The following is a 16,345-nucleotide window of genomic DNA, read 5'->3' on the forward strand; positions in this document are numbered from 1 at the left end:
GTACACCCAGGATGTTCATCTTAAAGATGAACAAAATCGATTTTTGAAAATGCGTCTGTTCCGACAACCTCCGTAACGATGTGTGGGACCATCAGAGTCCACAACAAGAGCAGCAGCCCTAGTGCAACATCACAAGGATAGAATTCATTATTCTCACAGCATTACAGACAACTTTGTTGATTACTGAACGTGTACCGATATAAATAAAAGTTGTGGCGCAGTGAACATACTACATTTGGGAAATATAATTGATTTTGAGATATGATATACATTTTGTTTTGGCAAATCGTGCTTCAAGAGGTCCCAATTCTACCTTCTTTGACATGATTAACTGCTCACATCGGCAGCTTTCTAAATACACTGGACACATCACCCAAAATAGCACTGTTTACTGTGCCCATTGTCAGAAACCGTTTCTCTTTATAAAAGTCTGTCTCTAAAGTGTGAACCAAGAAGTCCTTTATATGACACTCCATCTTCATAACTGAAGAAATATATACTGAAGCAAACATTTCATCCACCTTCTAGAGAAGACAATTGCTGATCGCAGACTTCTCTGTTAAGTCAACAACTATCCAAATCAAATAATTCTGTTTTATTTCCATAAACTACAGTACCATCCATCCAAATCAAATAAAAGACGATGAAATTTGCTCCATCAGCCCTCCCCTGATTTCAATATCCACAAACGTCTGAACTGAACTCACTCGGAACCTAAAAATACTATAGGCGTCACTGCTGAGCAAAGGACGTTGAGAAGATGTTAAAAGACGTTGAACCAAATCTTTTTGCTCCGGCAGCTGTAGCTGGTCCAGATTTGGTACATTCTGTGGATGTTGAAATCCAGCCCAGGACTGACTAACACCAAACCTGAAAAACAATGTGCAAACTTCCCAGAGGGTTAGGATGATTTTCTGGTACGTCAGTTTAGCCCTCTTCTCTGAAGGACGATCCACAGCTGCTCCATCTGCTCTAGGGGCTAGCACCAGGGACAACCTATTATTACTGTTCTTTTAACCCAGGAGGAACACGCACTCCATCCTTTACGCTCACAGGTGCCCAAACAATCAAAAGTTGTCTCTCAAGTGCAATGAGGCAAGGCAGCCATGCTCACTTGCTAACCCACCCAAGCCTAGACAGTGCTGGCTAATTGCACCTTACTCCGTGGGACCCCCGGGCTAATCCACAAGCAGGATTTGAACATTTGTCACGCAATTACTCAGCTGACTGTGAGGCGGGGGTTTTACTGTAGCTTGATTACAATGAGACCAAATCGCTTAATTTCTCGTACTTTGTGACAATCTTTTGAATTCCACCCAACAATGGGGGCCCAGGGGTTTCCCTTCACACTGTCCTCATGGCTCTCGCTACTGCTAAGCATTTTGTTAGCGTTAGGCGTGTTTGCAACCAGGACACAGCTGGCCGTTGCTCAAACTCCCAAGGCTAGTCTGAGAAAAACCCTACTCTGGCACTTCCTGTTACTGTTTGAGCCAGCGAGCTTAGCTGAAATTGTTTCCACAGATCTCCCACTGTCATCAAACACTTTAGTTGGGGCGAGGTCGGTTGGGGCTACCATGGGTGAACCTGAGCCCCTGTGGATGGATCCTACTGCTGTGTACAGACTTTGTCCCATGTGTTGTGTGTGATCTCTCTGACAGACGTGGATGACTGCCAATCCAACCCGTGCCTAAACGGAGGCACCTGCATCGACAAGATCGACTCGTTCATCTGCCTCTGTCTGCCCAGCTACTCCGGACACTCCTGTGAGAAGGGTGAGAGGCGCTCGTAACACACAGGGCCAACGTGGAATCACGTCGACACACACATCCTACATGGAGAGATCGAGGGTCACTTCAGCTAAAATACACAATAAATGGTTTTTGAACCTTCAAATTATACACGGTAATGTGTTAATTGACCCAGGTCTGCCCCAGCCCCCCCCAATAATCTGTGATATATAATTTCTGTTATGTCTCTGTGTAGTTTCATAAATGTGTTTATGATAAATAGCTACTAAGATATCTGGAGTTGGGGGTGATTTTGTCTGCGTTATCAGCAGGATACACCAGACAGTGCTCCAGGTTATCTTGATGGGGGTTGTTTATGTGCTGTATCGGCCTTACATCTGTATCAGAGGCTAACATCACCGTGCACTATTTCACTGTGGTATCACTCACCAGCTATCAGACAGTGTATCTGTACCTGTCACAGTGAAGCGGAGAGCTGGCTGATGGATGTACACAGAACACACACACACACACACACAAGTGCAGACTCAAACCTCCCAGTCTTCTGAGTCAGTCAGCCTCCCACAGCCGTCGTGTGTCCTCCCCTTGTGTTGCCGAAACACTAATAGCAATGAGGATTAATGGACCTGCAGCCCTGGGAGTTATTAATGAGCCCTCATAAAGCAGAGTAATGAGTCCTTGTAATACAGAGAGCAGAACAACGTGTGCTGAGAAGGGAAACGCAGGAGCCATGAGTGCAGGTTTAGCGTTTCATTCAGCCCCTCAGCATTTGGACACCATTAATGTCTGCCCTTGCAGGTCCTGCGAGGCGCATTACCGGATGAAAGGATGAAAAGTTGAGAGGGTAGAAGAATAATCCAGTGGGCTTCTCTCCACCTCTTCCTCTTCTCTTCCTTGTAACTGGCGTTTTCTCTCTTCCTACTCTTCTTTTTCGCTCTCCTTCAACCCGTTCTCTCTTTCCTCATCCTTATTGTTTTTTCCGCCCCCCATCTTCCTCACTCTTCCACCTCTTCGGTCCGTCCGTCCTCCCTACTTTCCGACCCCTCTCTACTCTCCCTCTCTAGATGTGGAGGGTTGTGAACATGGATGGAAGAAGTTTCATGGCCACTGCTACAGGTATGAGAGAACAGAAGACATAGTGCCTTATACTCATCAAACGTTTCCAACTGGCTCATTCATCCCCCAGTAACAATGATTTATTACATAAGAAGTCACTATAGGTAATAAATGTATGCCACAAGTGCATGTAGCAGTCATGTCAGTCGAAGGACTGGATGAGAGGGACTAAATGTAAATGGTCCCCAGGGTTACTATCCCGAGAGGTGAACAAAACATGGATGAATGGCAAGTGCGGATTTACCATCCACCCCGTTTATCCGCGTGTTCAGGTACTTCTCAAACAGACACACCTGGGAGAATGCAGAGAAGGACTGCAGGGAGCACAGTGCCCACCTGAGCAGCATCACCTCAGTCACTGAGCAGGAGTTCATCAACGACCTGGGTCACGACAACGCCTGGGTGGGCCTCAATGACCGCACGGTGGAGGACGATTTCCAGTGGACCGACGTCAATGACCTGGTAACCCTTGATATTGCTGTCCGTGAATAATAACCCCGTATTACACTCAGTTTGGGAATGCGTTGTCATCTACCTGCACTCGAGTCTCACTGCTGGGACACTGTGTAAGATGTCGCGGATGCACGGTTAACCGTCAGTTCATTTAAAACGCATTGAGAATGACTTTGATTTCACTATGATAGTAAATCATTTGAGTGTGGTATTATGTAGGTATATGAGAACTGGAAAGAGAGCCAGCCTGATAACTTCTTTGCCGGCGGAGAGGACTGTGTGGTGACCATCGCCCATGAGGACGGCAAGTGGAACGATGTGCCCTGCAACTACAACCTCCCCTACATCTGCAAGAAAGGCACAGGTAGGATGCCAGTACCTAATATGTCTGCAGAAACGGCACAGGTAGGATGCCAGTACCTAATATGTCTGCAGAAACGGCACAGGTAGGATGCCAGTACCTAATATGTCTGCAGAAACGGCACAGGTAGGATGCCAGTACCTAATATGTCTGCAGAAACGGCACAGGTAGGATGCCAGTACCTAATATGTCTGCAGAAACGGCACAGGTAGGATGCCAGTACCTAATATGTCTGCAGAAACGGCACAGCAGCAAAGAGGCAGGGTTGTAATCAATCATTCATCAGGCAGTAGCATCATCAATGACTCTTTTCAGGGTGGTGGGTTCCTGGTTTTTCTGGATAACGTCTTTGGACTGGGCTTTGGCTAGAAACACAATGTTATTTTCAGTTGGAGGAACACAAGAAAATGTCCTGTTTGATAAACAATGATTTTGGGAAGATTGTTTCCTGTTGCTTTCCAAACCTCTTCAGTGTAGTCTAGACAGTCTATTGTGACTGTTCTGTTTTGCTGAGGAAACTCAGAGACTTGACAACAGCGCAGAGTGTAACAGCTTAAAGCCAGTGTTGTGACAGAAATATTGCCTTCTGGTAAAAAGCCTCAGTCTAGTGTTTAGTTCAGCAGGTTATCATTGACTAGTGCCTGACAGTGTCATGTATCAATCATTCTTTGCCTTACCGGCAGACAGAAGAGAATGTACTATTTCTAAAGTGCTGAAATTCCCCTGAAAACAAAACAATCAATATGCAGCCTGTCAAACCACTATAGGCAGCACTGTGACAAGCAGCGGTGAAGCACAATGCTCTCCTATTCTCCCTCAAATGATTGAAAATAAGCTTGTGTGTATTGCCTGAAACATGCTGACATAACAAACAGAAGACTCAATTACATTTTATCCCAGTTGAGCTAAACATCTCTCTGTGTTGACAGTTATCTCACACTACCAGTAATTACTGGGGCTAGAAAGCCACCATTTTCCGTCTCGTATAAGCTGACATTATACTGCCAGGGAGTGTTTTGCCCTCAGATCGGTCCCTGAAGTCCTTGTCTTTGTCAGGTACACTAATGCAACTGTGACACTGTGGAATGAGACCCAGAGAATGGATTTATAGGATAGCCTGAAGCCTAGTTTCTTAAAAAGAGAGAATGTAGCAGAGGAACAGAAAGATGGCAAGAGAGGCAAAGCGGAAGGAGAAACAGAGAGGCAAGGAAGAGAGAATCACATTAAGGCAGAGAGAGAAAGAGAAGGAGGGGAGGATATGAGAGCTGCCCTGGCTCTGTTGCTAGGTTCTGTTCGATTCCAACTGTAAAACACTGAGTTTCTCAGGTTGGACAGCAGTCAGTCTTTCTCTGCTCCTTTTGGGTACGTGATGCAATAACAACAGTGCCACCTGTGAAAAGACCAAAGAACTGCAAGCAAGATATCATAACTTCTGTACATACAATATACACTCACCTAAAGGATTATTAGGAACACCTGTTCAATTACTCATTAATGCAATTATCTAATCAACCAATCACATGGCAGTTGCTTCAATGCATTTAGGGGTGTGGTCCTGGTCAAGACGATCTCCTGAACTCCAAACTGAATGTCAGAATGGGAAAGAAAGGTGATTTAAGCAATTTTGAGCGTGGCATGGTTGTTGGTGCCAGACGGGCCGGTCTGAGTATTTCACAATCTGCTCAGTTACTGGGATTTTCAAGCACAACAATGTCTAGGGTTTACAAAGAATGGTGTGAAAAGGGAAAAACATCCAGTATGCGGCTGTCCTGTGGGCGGAAAATGCCTTGTTGATGCTAGAGGTCAGAGGAGAATGGGCCGACTGATTCAAGCTGATAGAAGAGCAACTTTGACTGAAATAACCACTCGTTACAACCGAGGTATGCAGCAAAGCATTTGTGAAGCCACAACACGCACAACCTTGAGGCGGATGGGCTACAACAGCAGAAGACCCCACCGGGTACCACTCAACTCTACAAATAGGAAAAAGAGGCTACAATTTGCACAAGCTCACCAAAATTGAACAGTTGAAGTCTGGAAGAATGATGCCTGGTCTGATGAGTCTCGATATCTGTTGAGACATTCAGATGGTAGTCAAAATTTGGCGTAAACAGAATGAGAACATGGATCCATCATGCCTTGTTACCACTGTGCAGGCTGGTGGTGGTGGTGTAATGGTGTGGGGGATGTTTTCTGGGCACACTTTAGGCCCCTTAGTGCCAATTGGGCATCGTTTAAATGTCACAGCCTACCTGAGCATTGTTTCTGACCATGTCCATCCCTTTATGACCACCATGTACCCATCCTCTGATGGCTACTTCCAGCAGGATAATGCACCATGTCACAAAGCTTGAATAATTTCAAATTGGTTTCTTGAACATGACACTGAGTTCACTGTACTGAAATGGCCCCCACAGTCACCAGATCTCAACCCAATAGAGCATCTTTGGGATGTGGTGGAACGGGAGCTTCGTGCCCTGGATGTGCATCCCACAAATCTCCATCAACTGCAAGATGCTATCCTATCAATATGGGCCAACATTTCTAAAGAATGCTTTCAGCACCTTGTTGAATCATTGCCACGTAGAATTAAGGCAGTTCTGAAGGCGAAAGGGGGTCAAAAACAGTATTAGTATGGTGTTCCTAATAATCCTTTAGGTGAGTGTATTGTACTTTGATACACAAAACTGACTTTATTGTTTTTCCCCTCATAGTGCTGTGTGGAACCCCACCCGCTGTGGAGAACGCCCATCTGATTGGACGCCGGCGGTCCCACTATGACATCCATGCTGTGGTGCGTTACCAGTGTGCCGAAGGGTTCTACCAGCGCCACATCCCCACCGCTCGTTGCCGTGTCGATGGCACCTGGGACCGGCCCAAGATCATCTGCACAAAGTGTAAGTTACCAACATTGGACTGTTTTGTGTTTTTTTCACTTTTCTTTTGAAAAAAGAATCATTTGACATTTGTTGTGTTATGCAACATGTTTTGATTAACAAACATTTAATCAACTGGTCTGATTGTAGTCTTTGCAGCCACTTACCTCAGATCGCTAACTCAGACTAATGCTGTGGTTTGATGACCATCAATATTAGTGTCTAGGACAGAGGCTCCCAAACTGGGGGTCTCGACCCCATGTGGGGTAATCTGAAAGGAAAATGAGGTCAGGGGAGAATGTTTTACAATTTACTCTCGTAGCCGCAAAAATAAAAAAATTACAATTATATAATTTTTCTTCACATGGTTGGGGTCGTGAGAATATGTAGAAATCTAAATGGGGTCATCGGCCAAAAAAGTTTGGGAACCCCGATTCTAGGATAAGGTACTACTTTTTCTTTCCGCTGAGAGTGGACAAAAGTGCCTATATGTGCCAGAGCCTTGAGTCCTGGACTAGGTCTTTGCTGTAGAGTCATATGCGTTGTGTCAGACAGGCTTTTATTCACCCAGTTCTTAAACAGCATCCACTAAATGGAGAAATGGAACTATAAAATGAAATCCCATGTTTCCCTCCGTCAGCTCGGCGATCCCACCGGTACCGCCGCAACCACCACCATGGCCAACGCCGTGAGCGCAGGAACCACAGGAGACATGGAGGAGAGGCACACAGGGAGAGGGGAGAGGATGTACACAGCCACTACTGAACCAAATACTACACTTCCCACAAAGCCTTGCGTCTGGCGCGGAAGGGATCAGTCAGGATCTCACAATGGACAAATAGTTGACATATGAACTTTTACTTTTTTGACTTGATTTTAGCCTGACACTTTGGGTTTAAATTACTTTTCAGATACCGTAGAGAGCAAAACTTTCATGCATCAGTGCAAAAAGTTCATGTATATCTCAAGTTAACAGTTGATTTTGTTTCCCCAGGTCAGCTGCTTACAACAGTAATTGTTTTTCTCTCACTAACATAATCGCTAATATCTTAGAAAAGGCAATGCCTATGGATAACCGATTCTCACTGTCTAAAAATAAAGTGGTGTGTGTGTCTGTGTGTGTGTGTGCATATGACCGTGTGTGTGCATGTACTTGAAAGAGAGTGTGTTTTTGATAAGTCTGAAGCTTGTTCTTCTCAGAACATACTCATTTTAGTATTCTGTTTTAAAGCACAGAAAGTAATTAATGCAACTGAGATAATTATCTTTCAGTCCCAAATAACCCAGAGCTTTTGTTTGTATACAGTATCCGTTGTGTTTCCTTAAAACGTAAAACTCCTGAATAGCAGGGCTATTGTTTTATTATTCGACAACTCACACGCCATTTTCAAAAATGTTTAATCTTTTCATGTAATGTAACTATTTATTATGGATTTTAATATATGTTTTGTTTTCTCTGTGATTCAACAAGGAATTGTATTCCATTTCTCTTTGACATACCATTCTGGCAATCAAAAGTAATGAAGTTAACCCTCTTAAGTCTGTGTACTGTGAATACTGTGGTGTTTGTTTGATATTGACTGATATCCAATTGATACCTGACTCCTGGCCAGTCATGTACTCCCCTTGGCCCTCTCAACTAACAGCAACATAACAAAACATGGATCTAGATAGATGGATCTAGATAGATGGATCTAGATAGATGGATCTAGATAGGATATTATAGGATAGATTGAAATACTGCTACCAAGGTAGCTAATCATGGTCAGTAGTCTGAATCTCTGCAGCACTCCAATAAGATGGATAGGATGCCATGATTAATAATGAATCTGGTCCCTCATGTATTTGATTGGACGTTATCCCTTTTTTGGTGTTCTTATATGACCTCCTGTCCTGCTGTTGTATTCCATTCTTATTAAAGCTGAAAAAAAAGAAAAAAAGAACTACGATAAAGTATGCGGTCAATGATTTGGGCTTTATTATGTCTGTTTGTTTTTTTATGTTTCTACCTAATCGCTTCTATTCTGCACCTCAAACATGAGTGGTTTGTATCAAACCCCCTAAAACAAAGGAATGAACGTAAACTGAGAGGCTGTGTATTCTTGTGTCCTGTATTTATTTCATTCTCTGTCCAGAGTTTCAAATTGTCAGGAACAAAGAGGCAATTTTCTTCTGCCTTTGGTCTTTGTATTGAATGGATTGTGAGGGGAAGTACATCTGAATGAATCGACCCAATAGTCTAGAGGAAAGTGCATTTAAAGGAATGGATCCAATATCAGTGCAGGTTAGATCTCTGCTAGTTTAATCTCACTTTGGATTGTCGCCCATTGGCTCAGTTATCTGTGAGACCTGACCCTCTATCTGTCACAGGCTGATTCACTAAGATCAAATGTGTTCAATCGAAAGAGGTTTTGGAGAGAAAACAAGATGGAAGTTATATTAACTCTGGTTAGGATCATGAAATTAGTAGCTTTACTCTGCTGAAATCAGTCAACAGTGACTGGCAAACAGTTAACCAACATGTGGATAGTTCAACATGTGGATAGTTCAACATGAGGATAGTTCAACATGAGGATAGTTCAACATGTGGATAGTCGGTCTACTTGTGGGAAGTGAAAGTATGCTGTGTTTTAATTTCCCCAATGTCAAAATTGGTTTAAAACAGAACTCCGAGATAAACTGCCTGGTGAACAACTGGATGTTGTGTGACAATGCTGTCTACTGTAGATGGGTCTAATATGTTCAATTCTTATCAACTGATGCCGGCTAAGACAATCTGCCAGGCAGGGCAAAGGTTACTAGGCCAACTGTACTCAGTAGCTGTCTACACACATCATCAATTAGAGGCAAAAACACATGGGTCAATGTTCTGGTTGACGATATCAAATTCTCTTATAGTCATTGATACATTCTGCACAATAAGAGTTTTGAAATGGCATAGATCACTGATTATTTTATTTTCTGAGATAAAAAGCTGTAGCCAAATGTTGTACCTAAACCCAGAGGATTTCCCTCTGTCCACCATTATACTATTATGTAAAAATAAAAATTATGTTACACTTAAAGCGAATGAGCAGCCGTTCACAATACATTCAGTATCAAATTGAGTATCTGGTCTGCATCAATAGGCAGACAGACTGGCATGGAAACAGTAAACAAAGGATTTAGAGTAGAAATCTGGACAGATATCAGGGAATAGACTCACCCAGGACCAGAGTACTACTATAAAGAGACAGAATGCCCTTTTTAATATATTTGCATTGTTATTATACCAGCTTAACCCCTCCAGTAACAACCTACCTAACTAGCATTTGGTCAATAAATTGTAAAACAAAATGTTCCCTCATTCCTTCGTGGACAGTGTTGGTCTCTGGACTCCCCACCACATGTGATGAAACAGGCGGTGTTATTTGTTCTGACTGCAGCCCTAGCACTCAACTTAAAAAGAAACAGTCCTGAACATGGCCTATAGTTTCATAGTTCAATCATCAGTAAATATATACGTTTGTTAATGATCAAAGTCCAGGTTGGATGGCCTTGTCATTCCTGCTATACTAAACACTGCACGGCAACATAGATAAGCCTGCATAGGTTCATGTCCACAAACAGGGTTTGTCTGGACCAACACTCCAGATAGGAAGTACTGCTCAGAGATGTAACAGGGTTTGTCTGGACCAACACTCCAGATAGGAAGTACTGCTCAGAGATGTAACAGGGTTTGTCTGGACCAACACTCCAGATAGGAAGTACTGCTCAGAGATGTAACAGGGTTTGTCTGGTCCAACACTCCAGATAGGAAGTACTGCTCAGAGGAAATGTAATGTTTCACATGCACTAGTACATTTAGCAGTAATTTAATATAAATACATGGAAGTGTCTGTTTTACTTCCAAAGCCCCTGAACTCAGAGAAGGCCACAACTGTCAATAGCAGTAGAGACAAGATTGGGTCAACCGAATGATACAGGAGATCTTTTTTTTTCTCCACCACAAACTTGTCTGCAGGAATTCGTTTCCAATAGGTTCTCTCCACCAACTAAAGAGCGTGGCGGCTCCCCAGATGGACTACAAAAGGAAGACAGTATACCACCAGAAGGAGGAACATATATATTTTTTTACTTAATTTAATTAATTTACCAGTAGAAACATTGCTGTACCATTACAGTACTGGAATTCAATTGAGTCTGTGTACTCTCAGTAACACTACTATATACTACAAAACCACAAGCCAATGTTGTTCTAGTTTTGCACTGAGGACAGTGATGAAGAATTACATTGGCTCATGTCACCTTAAACAGTCTTTTAGAAAAAGGAAAAATCTTGACAAGGCACACCTGTTAACTGAAACGCATTCCAGGCTGGCTACTTAAAAGAATCAAAAATATAAATATATTTGGATTTTTTTTTTTTTTTAAATGGTTAATACATGATTCCGTGAGTGTTATTTTATAGTTTTGATGTCTTCTTTATTATTGTACAATGTGCAAAAATCATACAAATAAAGATATACTCTTGAATGAGTAAGTGTGTCCACACATTTGACTGGTTCTGTGTCTGCTGATATGTACATCTCTGAAAGACATCCTATGGCTTTATCAATCACGGACATCAGTGACTACAAATAAAATGTACTTTACTAGTGTGATCGGTACAACATGAGTCTTAGCGAAACGAAACGAAACATTCCTACTTTCATATTTTAGATCTAACTCACCCTTCAATCCACACAATAGCGTAATTCTCTGTGCTTTTTTCCGCACCAAAAATAAAAGTTGCTTCTCCTGGCCAATTATGTGTGAAATAAACCTCACTGCCCTAGAAACCTCTCAGACGTGATATATACCATCGAAGGTCCCTCCAGGGTGAAGTGCCCCATTATTAACTACTGGCCTGTAGAAGAGGGACATTTTCTACGTGTGAAGACAGTAGTCTCATATTCCAGAGGAACATTTAGTTGACTCGAATATAAAGGTATTTTAATCCTCATAAAAAAACACGAAGAGTTGTGTGTCAGTGTTTTGACTGGGTGTAATATTAATACAACTTACTCTTTACACATTGGGATGTTGAATATATATTTGCACTGGCTCCATCTTTGTACAATTGATTAAATAAAATTTTTAAATATACATTTCTGTGAAACTAAATATGCCATCAAATATGAAAACCAAAAAGTCACAAGAAAAGCTGTGACCTTTTTCACTGTCTACCATTCAGCAGACAGAGTGGAAAACCCTACCTTTCTACTGAATGGTAAAGGGATCCCTGAGAAATACCTCACAGCAGTTGAGTTGACCACTTTGTTTCAAAGTTCACACGTTTTGGGTGTCGAAGAGAGGTGGTGCCTCCTTGGTGGTATTAGAAAAGGCGAACGTGTTTTGTGAAGAAAACCTTGGTTTTCTTCACAAAACAAAAGTAGGGATGCAGTGGTGGTACGTCAAAACAATAATGTCAGACAAAATGAGATAGCAAAAAAACCCAAGAAAAAACAAACGCCAATTCTTCAAAAGTCATTGGTCCTGCTCTTGGTCTGCTATGGCGGACTCTCCAATCACAACCAGTCTTGTTAAACAAGCCCGGATATCTTCTCGGTGGAAATGCGTCCAGCTTCTGTGAGCTTTACTTTTTCTTATTAACTGAAAGGTCTTGAAACCTCATTGTGGAGTGAATGAATAAGTCCATGACTACTGAGGCAGTGCCGATTGCTGTCAGAGACCAGAGCTCTCCATTAACATAGTCTGAGACAGTATCCAGTTGAGTACTATAGTATCGGGCCATGATGGGGACTCTCACTGACTCATTGGCCAGATAGATAAACCTGGGCTTATGTCCACAAACAGGCTTTATCTAGTCCAATAGTCAATAGAGAAGTGTTGAACAATAAATGAGATGGAGCAGGGTTTGGCATAGGCTCAGTTTGATTATCTCGGCCTTCATTGTTTGCCTCGTAGTGAATTATATTGCAAAGAAACAGACGCGTGGCTGAACTTTACCCCAATGAAGAGGATAAGGTGGGAGTTGTAGTGTCATACAGGCTTACAGCGCAAGACTGCAGAGTGTCCTTAACGTGTGACAGGACAATAAGTCTTTTGGTCTATTGGTAGAATTCCCAAATAATAGCTAAGGTAGTCCACGCTGGATGGGAATTGTAGTCACACTGGTTTAGTTATTTTTCTTCTCCTGGTTGGTTTTTCCCTTGTCCTCCTGGTTGGTTTGTCCGGTTGGCATTAGGAAAGCAGGGCTGACGCGGCATCTGATGGCTAAGAGGATAGGCGTGGCTACATACAGCCCGTTGAGAATGATGACGGGCAACCACTGGTCTGTGGGAATCCGGTACGTGAAGGGGGTACGTGAGTGTAACGAGCCTCCAATGTGGCACCACTGCGTCTGGGGAAAGAGAGGAGGGGGTGTGGGGTGAGAGAGCATTAGTGGGAAAGATAATTGCACAAAAACAATTATCTGAACTTTATTTCTTTTTATGATTTCTGCCGCAACTGTTGTTTCGTATGTGTTGTACAATCTGAGTGCAAAGCAGTCATGTGCTTGAGACCTGGGCTATGGCTCCTGCAATGAACATGGTCCAGTCCAGCATCCAGGTACAGCCAGGCGTCCACAAGGCATATACGAACGCAGCCAGCAGAGGCAAAGCATAGAACAGATACAGCAGCATCTAGGGCGGTCACATAACAGAACTGTTTCATTCAACACGTATGATCTGGTGATAGAACCATTAAGCGGTCTGGAACGGACTCAGATATGGATAGTCTGCTACGACGGACAATGACATGAGGATCTATATTTGTTCTACTCCGTCTGTGGCTCACCGTGATTCTAGGGAAAGCCACTGGGTCTTTGAGGTAAGGTTCATACTGGTAGATGTAAGTGAAGCAGGTGTCCAGAGGACAGTCTAGAACCACCTGGGTGAGAGGGAGAGAAGGCAGCGATATGAGAAACGTAGAATCTTTGCTTGCTGAAACACACTGGCTAAATAACTACATTTGAAGAGAGTGAATTGAGTGGTTGGTCTGACACTTACAATGCCCCTGAACACAGAGAAGGCCATGGTTGCCAACAATAGTAAAGAAAGGATCAGGTCAACGGGACGACCGAGGAGACTCCTCTTTTGCTCCAGTGCAACCTGAGGAATACAGACACTATGTCAGCTGCACTGAGCAACTGCACATTAAAGGTATTTGACAAGAGCATTCACTAGGAAACAAGAGGTCTACTTTAATTTGTTAAATAAAAAAGATTATTTAAGTTTCAAATTATTATCGACCAACACAACCATACATAAATGTTATTTGACTGTGAATGGGATGGACTGCACTAAGATTAATTCTTATGTTCTTCCCTCAACGTTCTTGCCTGGAGGCCACAGTCAGGGCCTGACTGCAGAGGTGCCTCTTGGCATCTCTATGCGCACTACTGTTTCATTGTCCCCAATCAGAGGCAGCTGCTCCCTATTGCCTTTGAATGGGGATCCTATTTAAGTTGCCCTGTTTTTCCCTTTGGTTGTCCATCATTGTTTTGAGTCGGCTGTCTGTGGTGCTGCGCTTCAGCTTCAGCTTCAGCTTCAGCTTCAGCTTCAGCTTCAGCTTCAGGTTATGGTTTGTTTGTTTGTTTGTTTGTTTGTTGTTGCCAAAAAGAAGCATTAAAAGGCTGTTCATTTGCTCTGTGCCTTGTGTCCTGCCTACACTGAACCCTGACAGTTGTTCAGGTCATGGGTGAAACCAACTGAAAGAACAAGATAAAGTGATTCTAGAACTATTTAAAATGTAGCTTCATTGCACTGTTGCTCCATCTCACCTCGTCTTCATGAATGGTTGGCAGCTCTCTGGGGCTCCTGAACAGCAGGGCAGCTCCCCAGATGGACAGCAGCAGGAATGGGAGGTTCCTCCAGAAGGCAGGACCAACGTTTGAACCATATTTACCTGTGTGGAGGGTCAGGGTCAAATATGAATGTGCTGTTCCTGATTTAACTGTTGCTATGCTAGAAGGCCCAAAATGTAACAGTATTGCCCCTCACCAATGACCACTCCTGTAATGAAGACAATCTGGTGGGCGATGGATGACCCAGCCCAAATCAGCGCCATGCTGCGATAGGACTTCCTGTAAAGAAAGGAAAAGAACTGAACCATCTTTGGAAATGTCTGATTGGCGCTATTGATTCCACTGTAGCCTGCCGGTAAGGTTTACTTACCCCTTGAACATGCGATGAATCATGAGGAGGAAGAGAAGAAAGTGAATGATACCCTCCCAGTAATTCATCATTATAGCATAGGCTGCAGTCAAATGTGGCTCCCCCTGACAGACCACCAGATCATACATTAGTGAGGCATGCACTATTAATAACTGAGGTATCTTCAGATATTTCCATAACCATATCGCAATCAATCAGAAAAACTGATCCCTGACAGTCAGAACCTTGTTTATTCATCTAGTCCTGGTCACAGGTTGATAGCAAAGGACAAGTGACAGTTACTGTAGCTTGACTAACCTTCTTCAGGTAGAAGCCCATGTAGCCAGAGATGAAGCCATCCTGTTCTAGAGCGTTGGTCAGCCCCACCAGACAGGTGAAAGAAAACACAGCGAACACTGAAAGAGAAGGAGGTCTCTATCATTCATTTTCACCTACCTATTCAGGCTTTTCACATCTCTTCGTTACCCCTATTAAGGCAATGTGTGTATGTGGAGAATGTGTGTGTGTATGTATTACTGCCTCAGCTGTCTTTATTACATACCATAAACTAAGTGGTCAATGTCTTCCCAGTGCTGCAGTGCGAGAAGATTGAGAACAAGGAAAGCTATGATGTACGGAACAATGTACAGTACAGCAGCTCCTACTGTTAACACCATTACAGGCCTGTGAAGAAGAAAACACACAAAGCGGAAATACATACATTACGAATGTTCAAGAATGTTTTCAGATGTTCAGAAAATACAAAAACTCAACGCCCATTCTTCCTTTCTACTGGTTGGAGGAATTAATGAATGAGCCCGGAACATTCTCTCCAAGAATGTATAGCCATTGTAAACAGAAAATATGTTCAACAAAATGGAAATGAATCATATATGTATCATGCTAAAATGGTGTCATTATCAGCGTAAAGTTGTAAAATGAAACCGACTTACTCTTTTACAACAGTGTTCATAGTGTAGAGAATCAAAGGAGCCACCAGAGACAGCAGGAAAACACAGATTTCCACTGGCAGCTGCATCTTTCTACCACTGATTAAATAATGCAAAAAATATCCTTGTTCATGTATCCAAAATGAAATACTGAGGTAAAGTGGAGAATAAGGCTGTCCACTCCTCTCCTGATTAGTAATGGGATCCCAGGTTACACACCGCTCCTACTGACCCTTGACGTCGGCTGTTCGCTTCTTTGTTCCAAAGTTCACAAACTTCATGATTGGATTACTCTTAGTTTAGGATGCAGCCTACTTTATTTTTACATACAGTTTCACGCAGTGTGTAAATAGGCTACTTATGGTTTTTTATCCATAAAATACATTCATGTTAACAGTAAACATACAATTGTATATACTGTATACATCAGTAAAGTGAGTAAGTAAAATGAAATCATTGACCATGTTTACTTTCTTTTCATTGGAGGTACGACAGTTGGTTTTATAATTTAAAAAGACTCTAAGAATATTATCAGGCATCAAGTCAAATGAAATGTATTAGTGTGTATGTGTAGGAAACATGCTTGTGTCAGTCTGGATAACTTCCTGGTCCAGCCTGTTAAGGAGTTCTGTGGAACACCGAAGACACATATCTGCTCTTT

The 16,345-nt window shown here is 42.7% G+C and overlaps 2 protein-coding genes across 3 annotated transcripts in view; one reads left to right on the forward strand and one right to left on the reverse strand.

Moving 5' to 3' along the window:
* Nucleotides 1–8,193, forward strand: part of ncana (neurocan a) — a 46,567-nt gene extending 38,374 nt beyond the window's left edge. For both annotated transcript variants that reach the window (XM_020045466.2, XM_010888118.3), the window contains 6 exons: nt 1,659–1,772; nt 2,813–2,864; nt 3,137–3,326; nt 3,537–3,681; nt 6,393–6,575; nt 7,195–8,193. In XM_020045466.2, the coding sequence (XP_019901025.1) occupies nt 1,659–1,772; nt 2,813–2,864; nt 3,137–3,326; nt 3,537–3,681; nt 6,393–6,575; nt 7,195–7,319 (809 nt within the window). In that variant the 3' untranslated portion in view covers nt 7,320–8,193. The remainder of the gene's footprint in view (nt 1–1,658; nt 1,773–2,812; nt 2,865–3,136; nt 3,327–3,536; nt 3,682–6,392; nt 6,576–7,194) is intronic.
* Nucleotides 8,194–10,749: 2,556 nt separating this feature from the next.
* On the reverse strand, nt 10,750–15,893 carry zgc:85843 (DUF2781 domain-containing protein). The gene is made up of 10 exons (XM_010888138.4): nt 15,688–15,893; nt 15,297–15,418; nt 15,053–15,150; nt 14,756–14,859; nt 14,582–14,664; nt 14,362–14,486; nt 13,589–13,690; nt 13,377–13,469; nt 13,103–13,222; nt 10,750–12,939 (listed from the first exon to the last, which is right to left on the reverse strand). Exons 1-10 carry the CDS (start codon nt 15,771–15,773, stop codon nt 12,715–12,717), a joined length of 1,158 nt encoding a protein of 385 aa, XP_010886440.2. The 5' UTR covers nt 15,774–15,893; the 3' UTR covers nt 10,750–12,714.
* Nucleotides 15,894–16,345: the final 452 nt, after the last annotated feature.

This window comes from Esox lucius, chromosome 3 (genome assembly GCF_011004845.1).
Source record: "Esox lucius isolate fEsoLuc1 chromosome 3, fEsoLuc1.pri, whole genome shotgun sequence".
In the NCBI taxonomy this organism is placed as follows: Eukaryota; Metazoa; Chordata; class Actinopteri; order Esociformes; family Esocidae; genus Esox; species Esox lucius.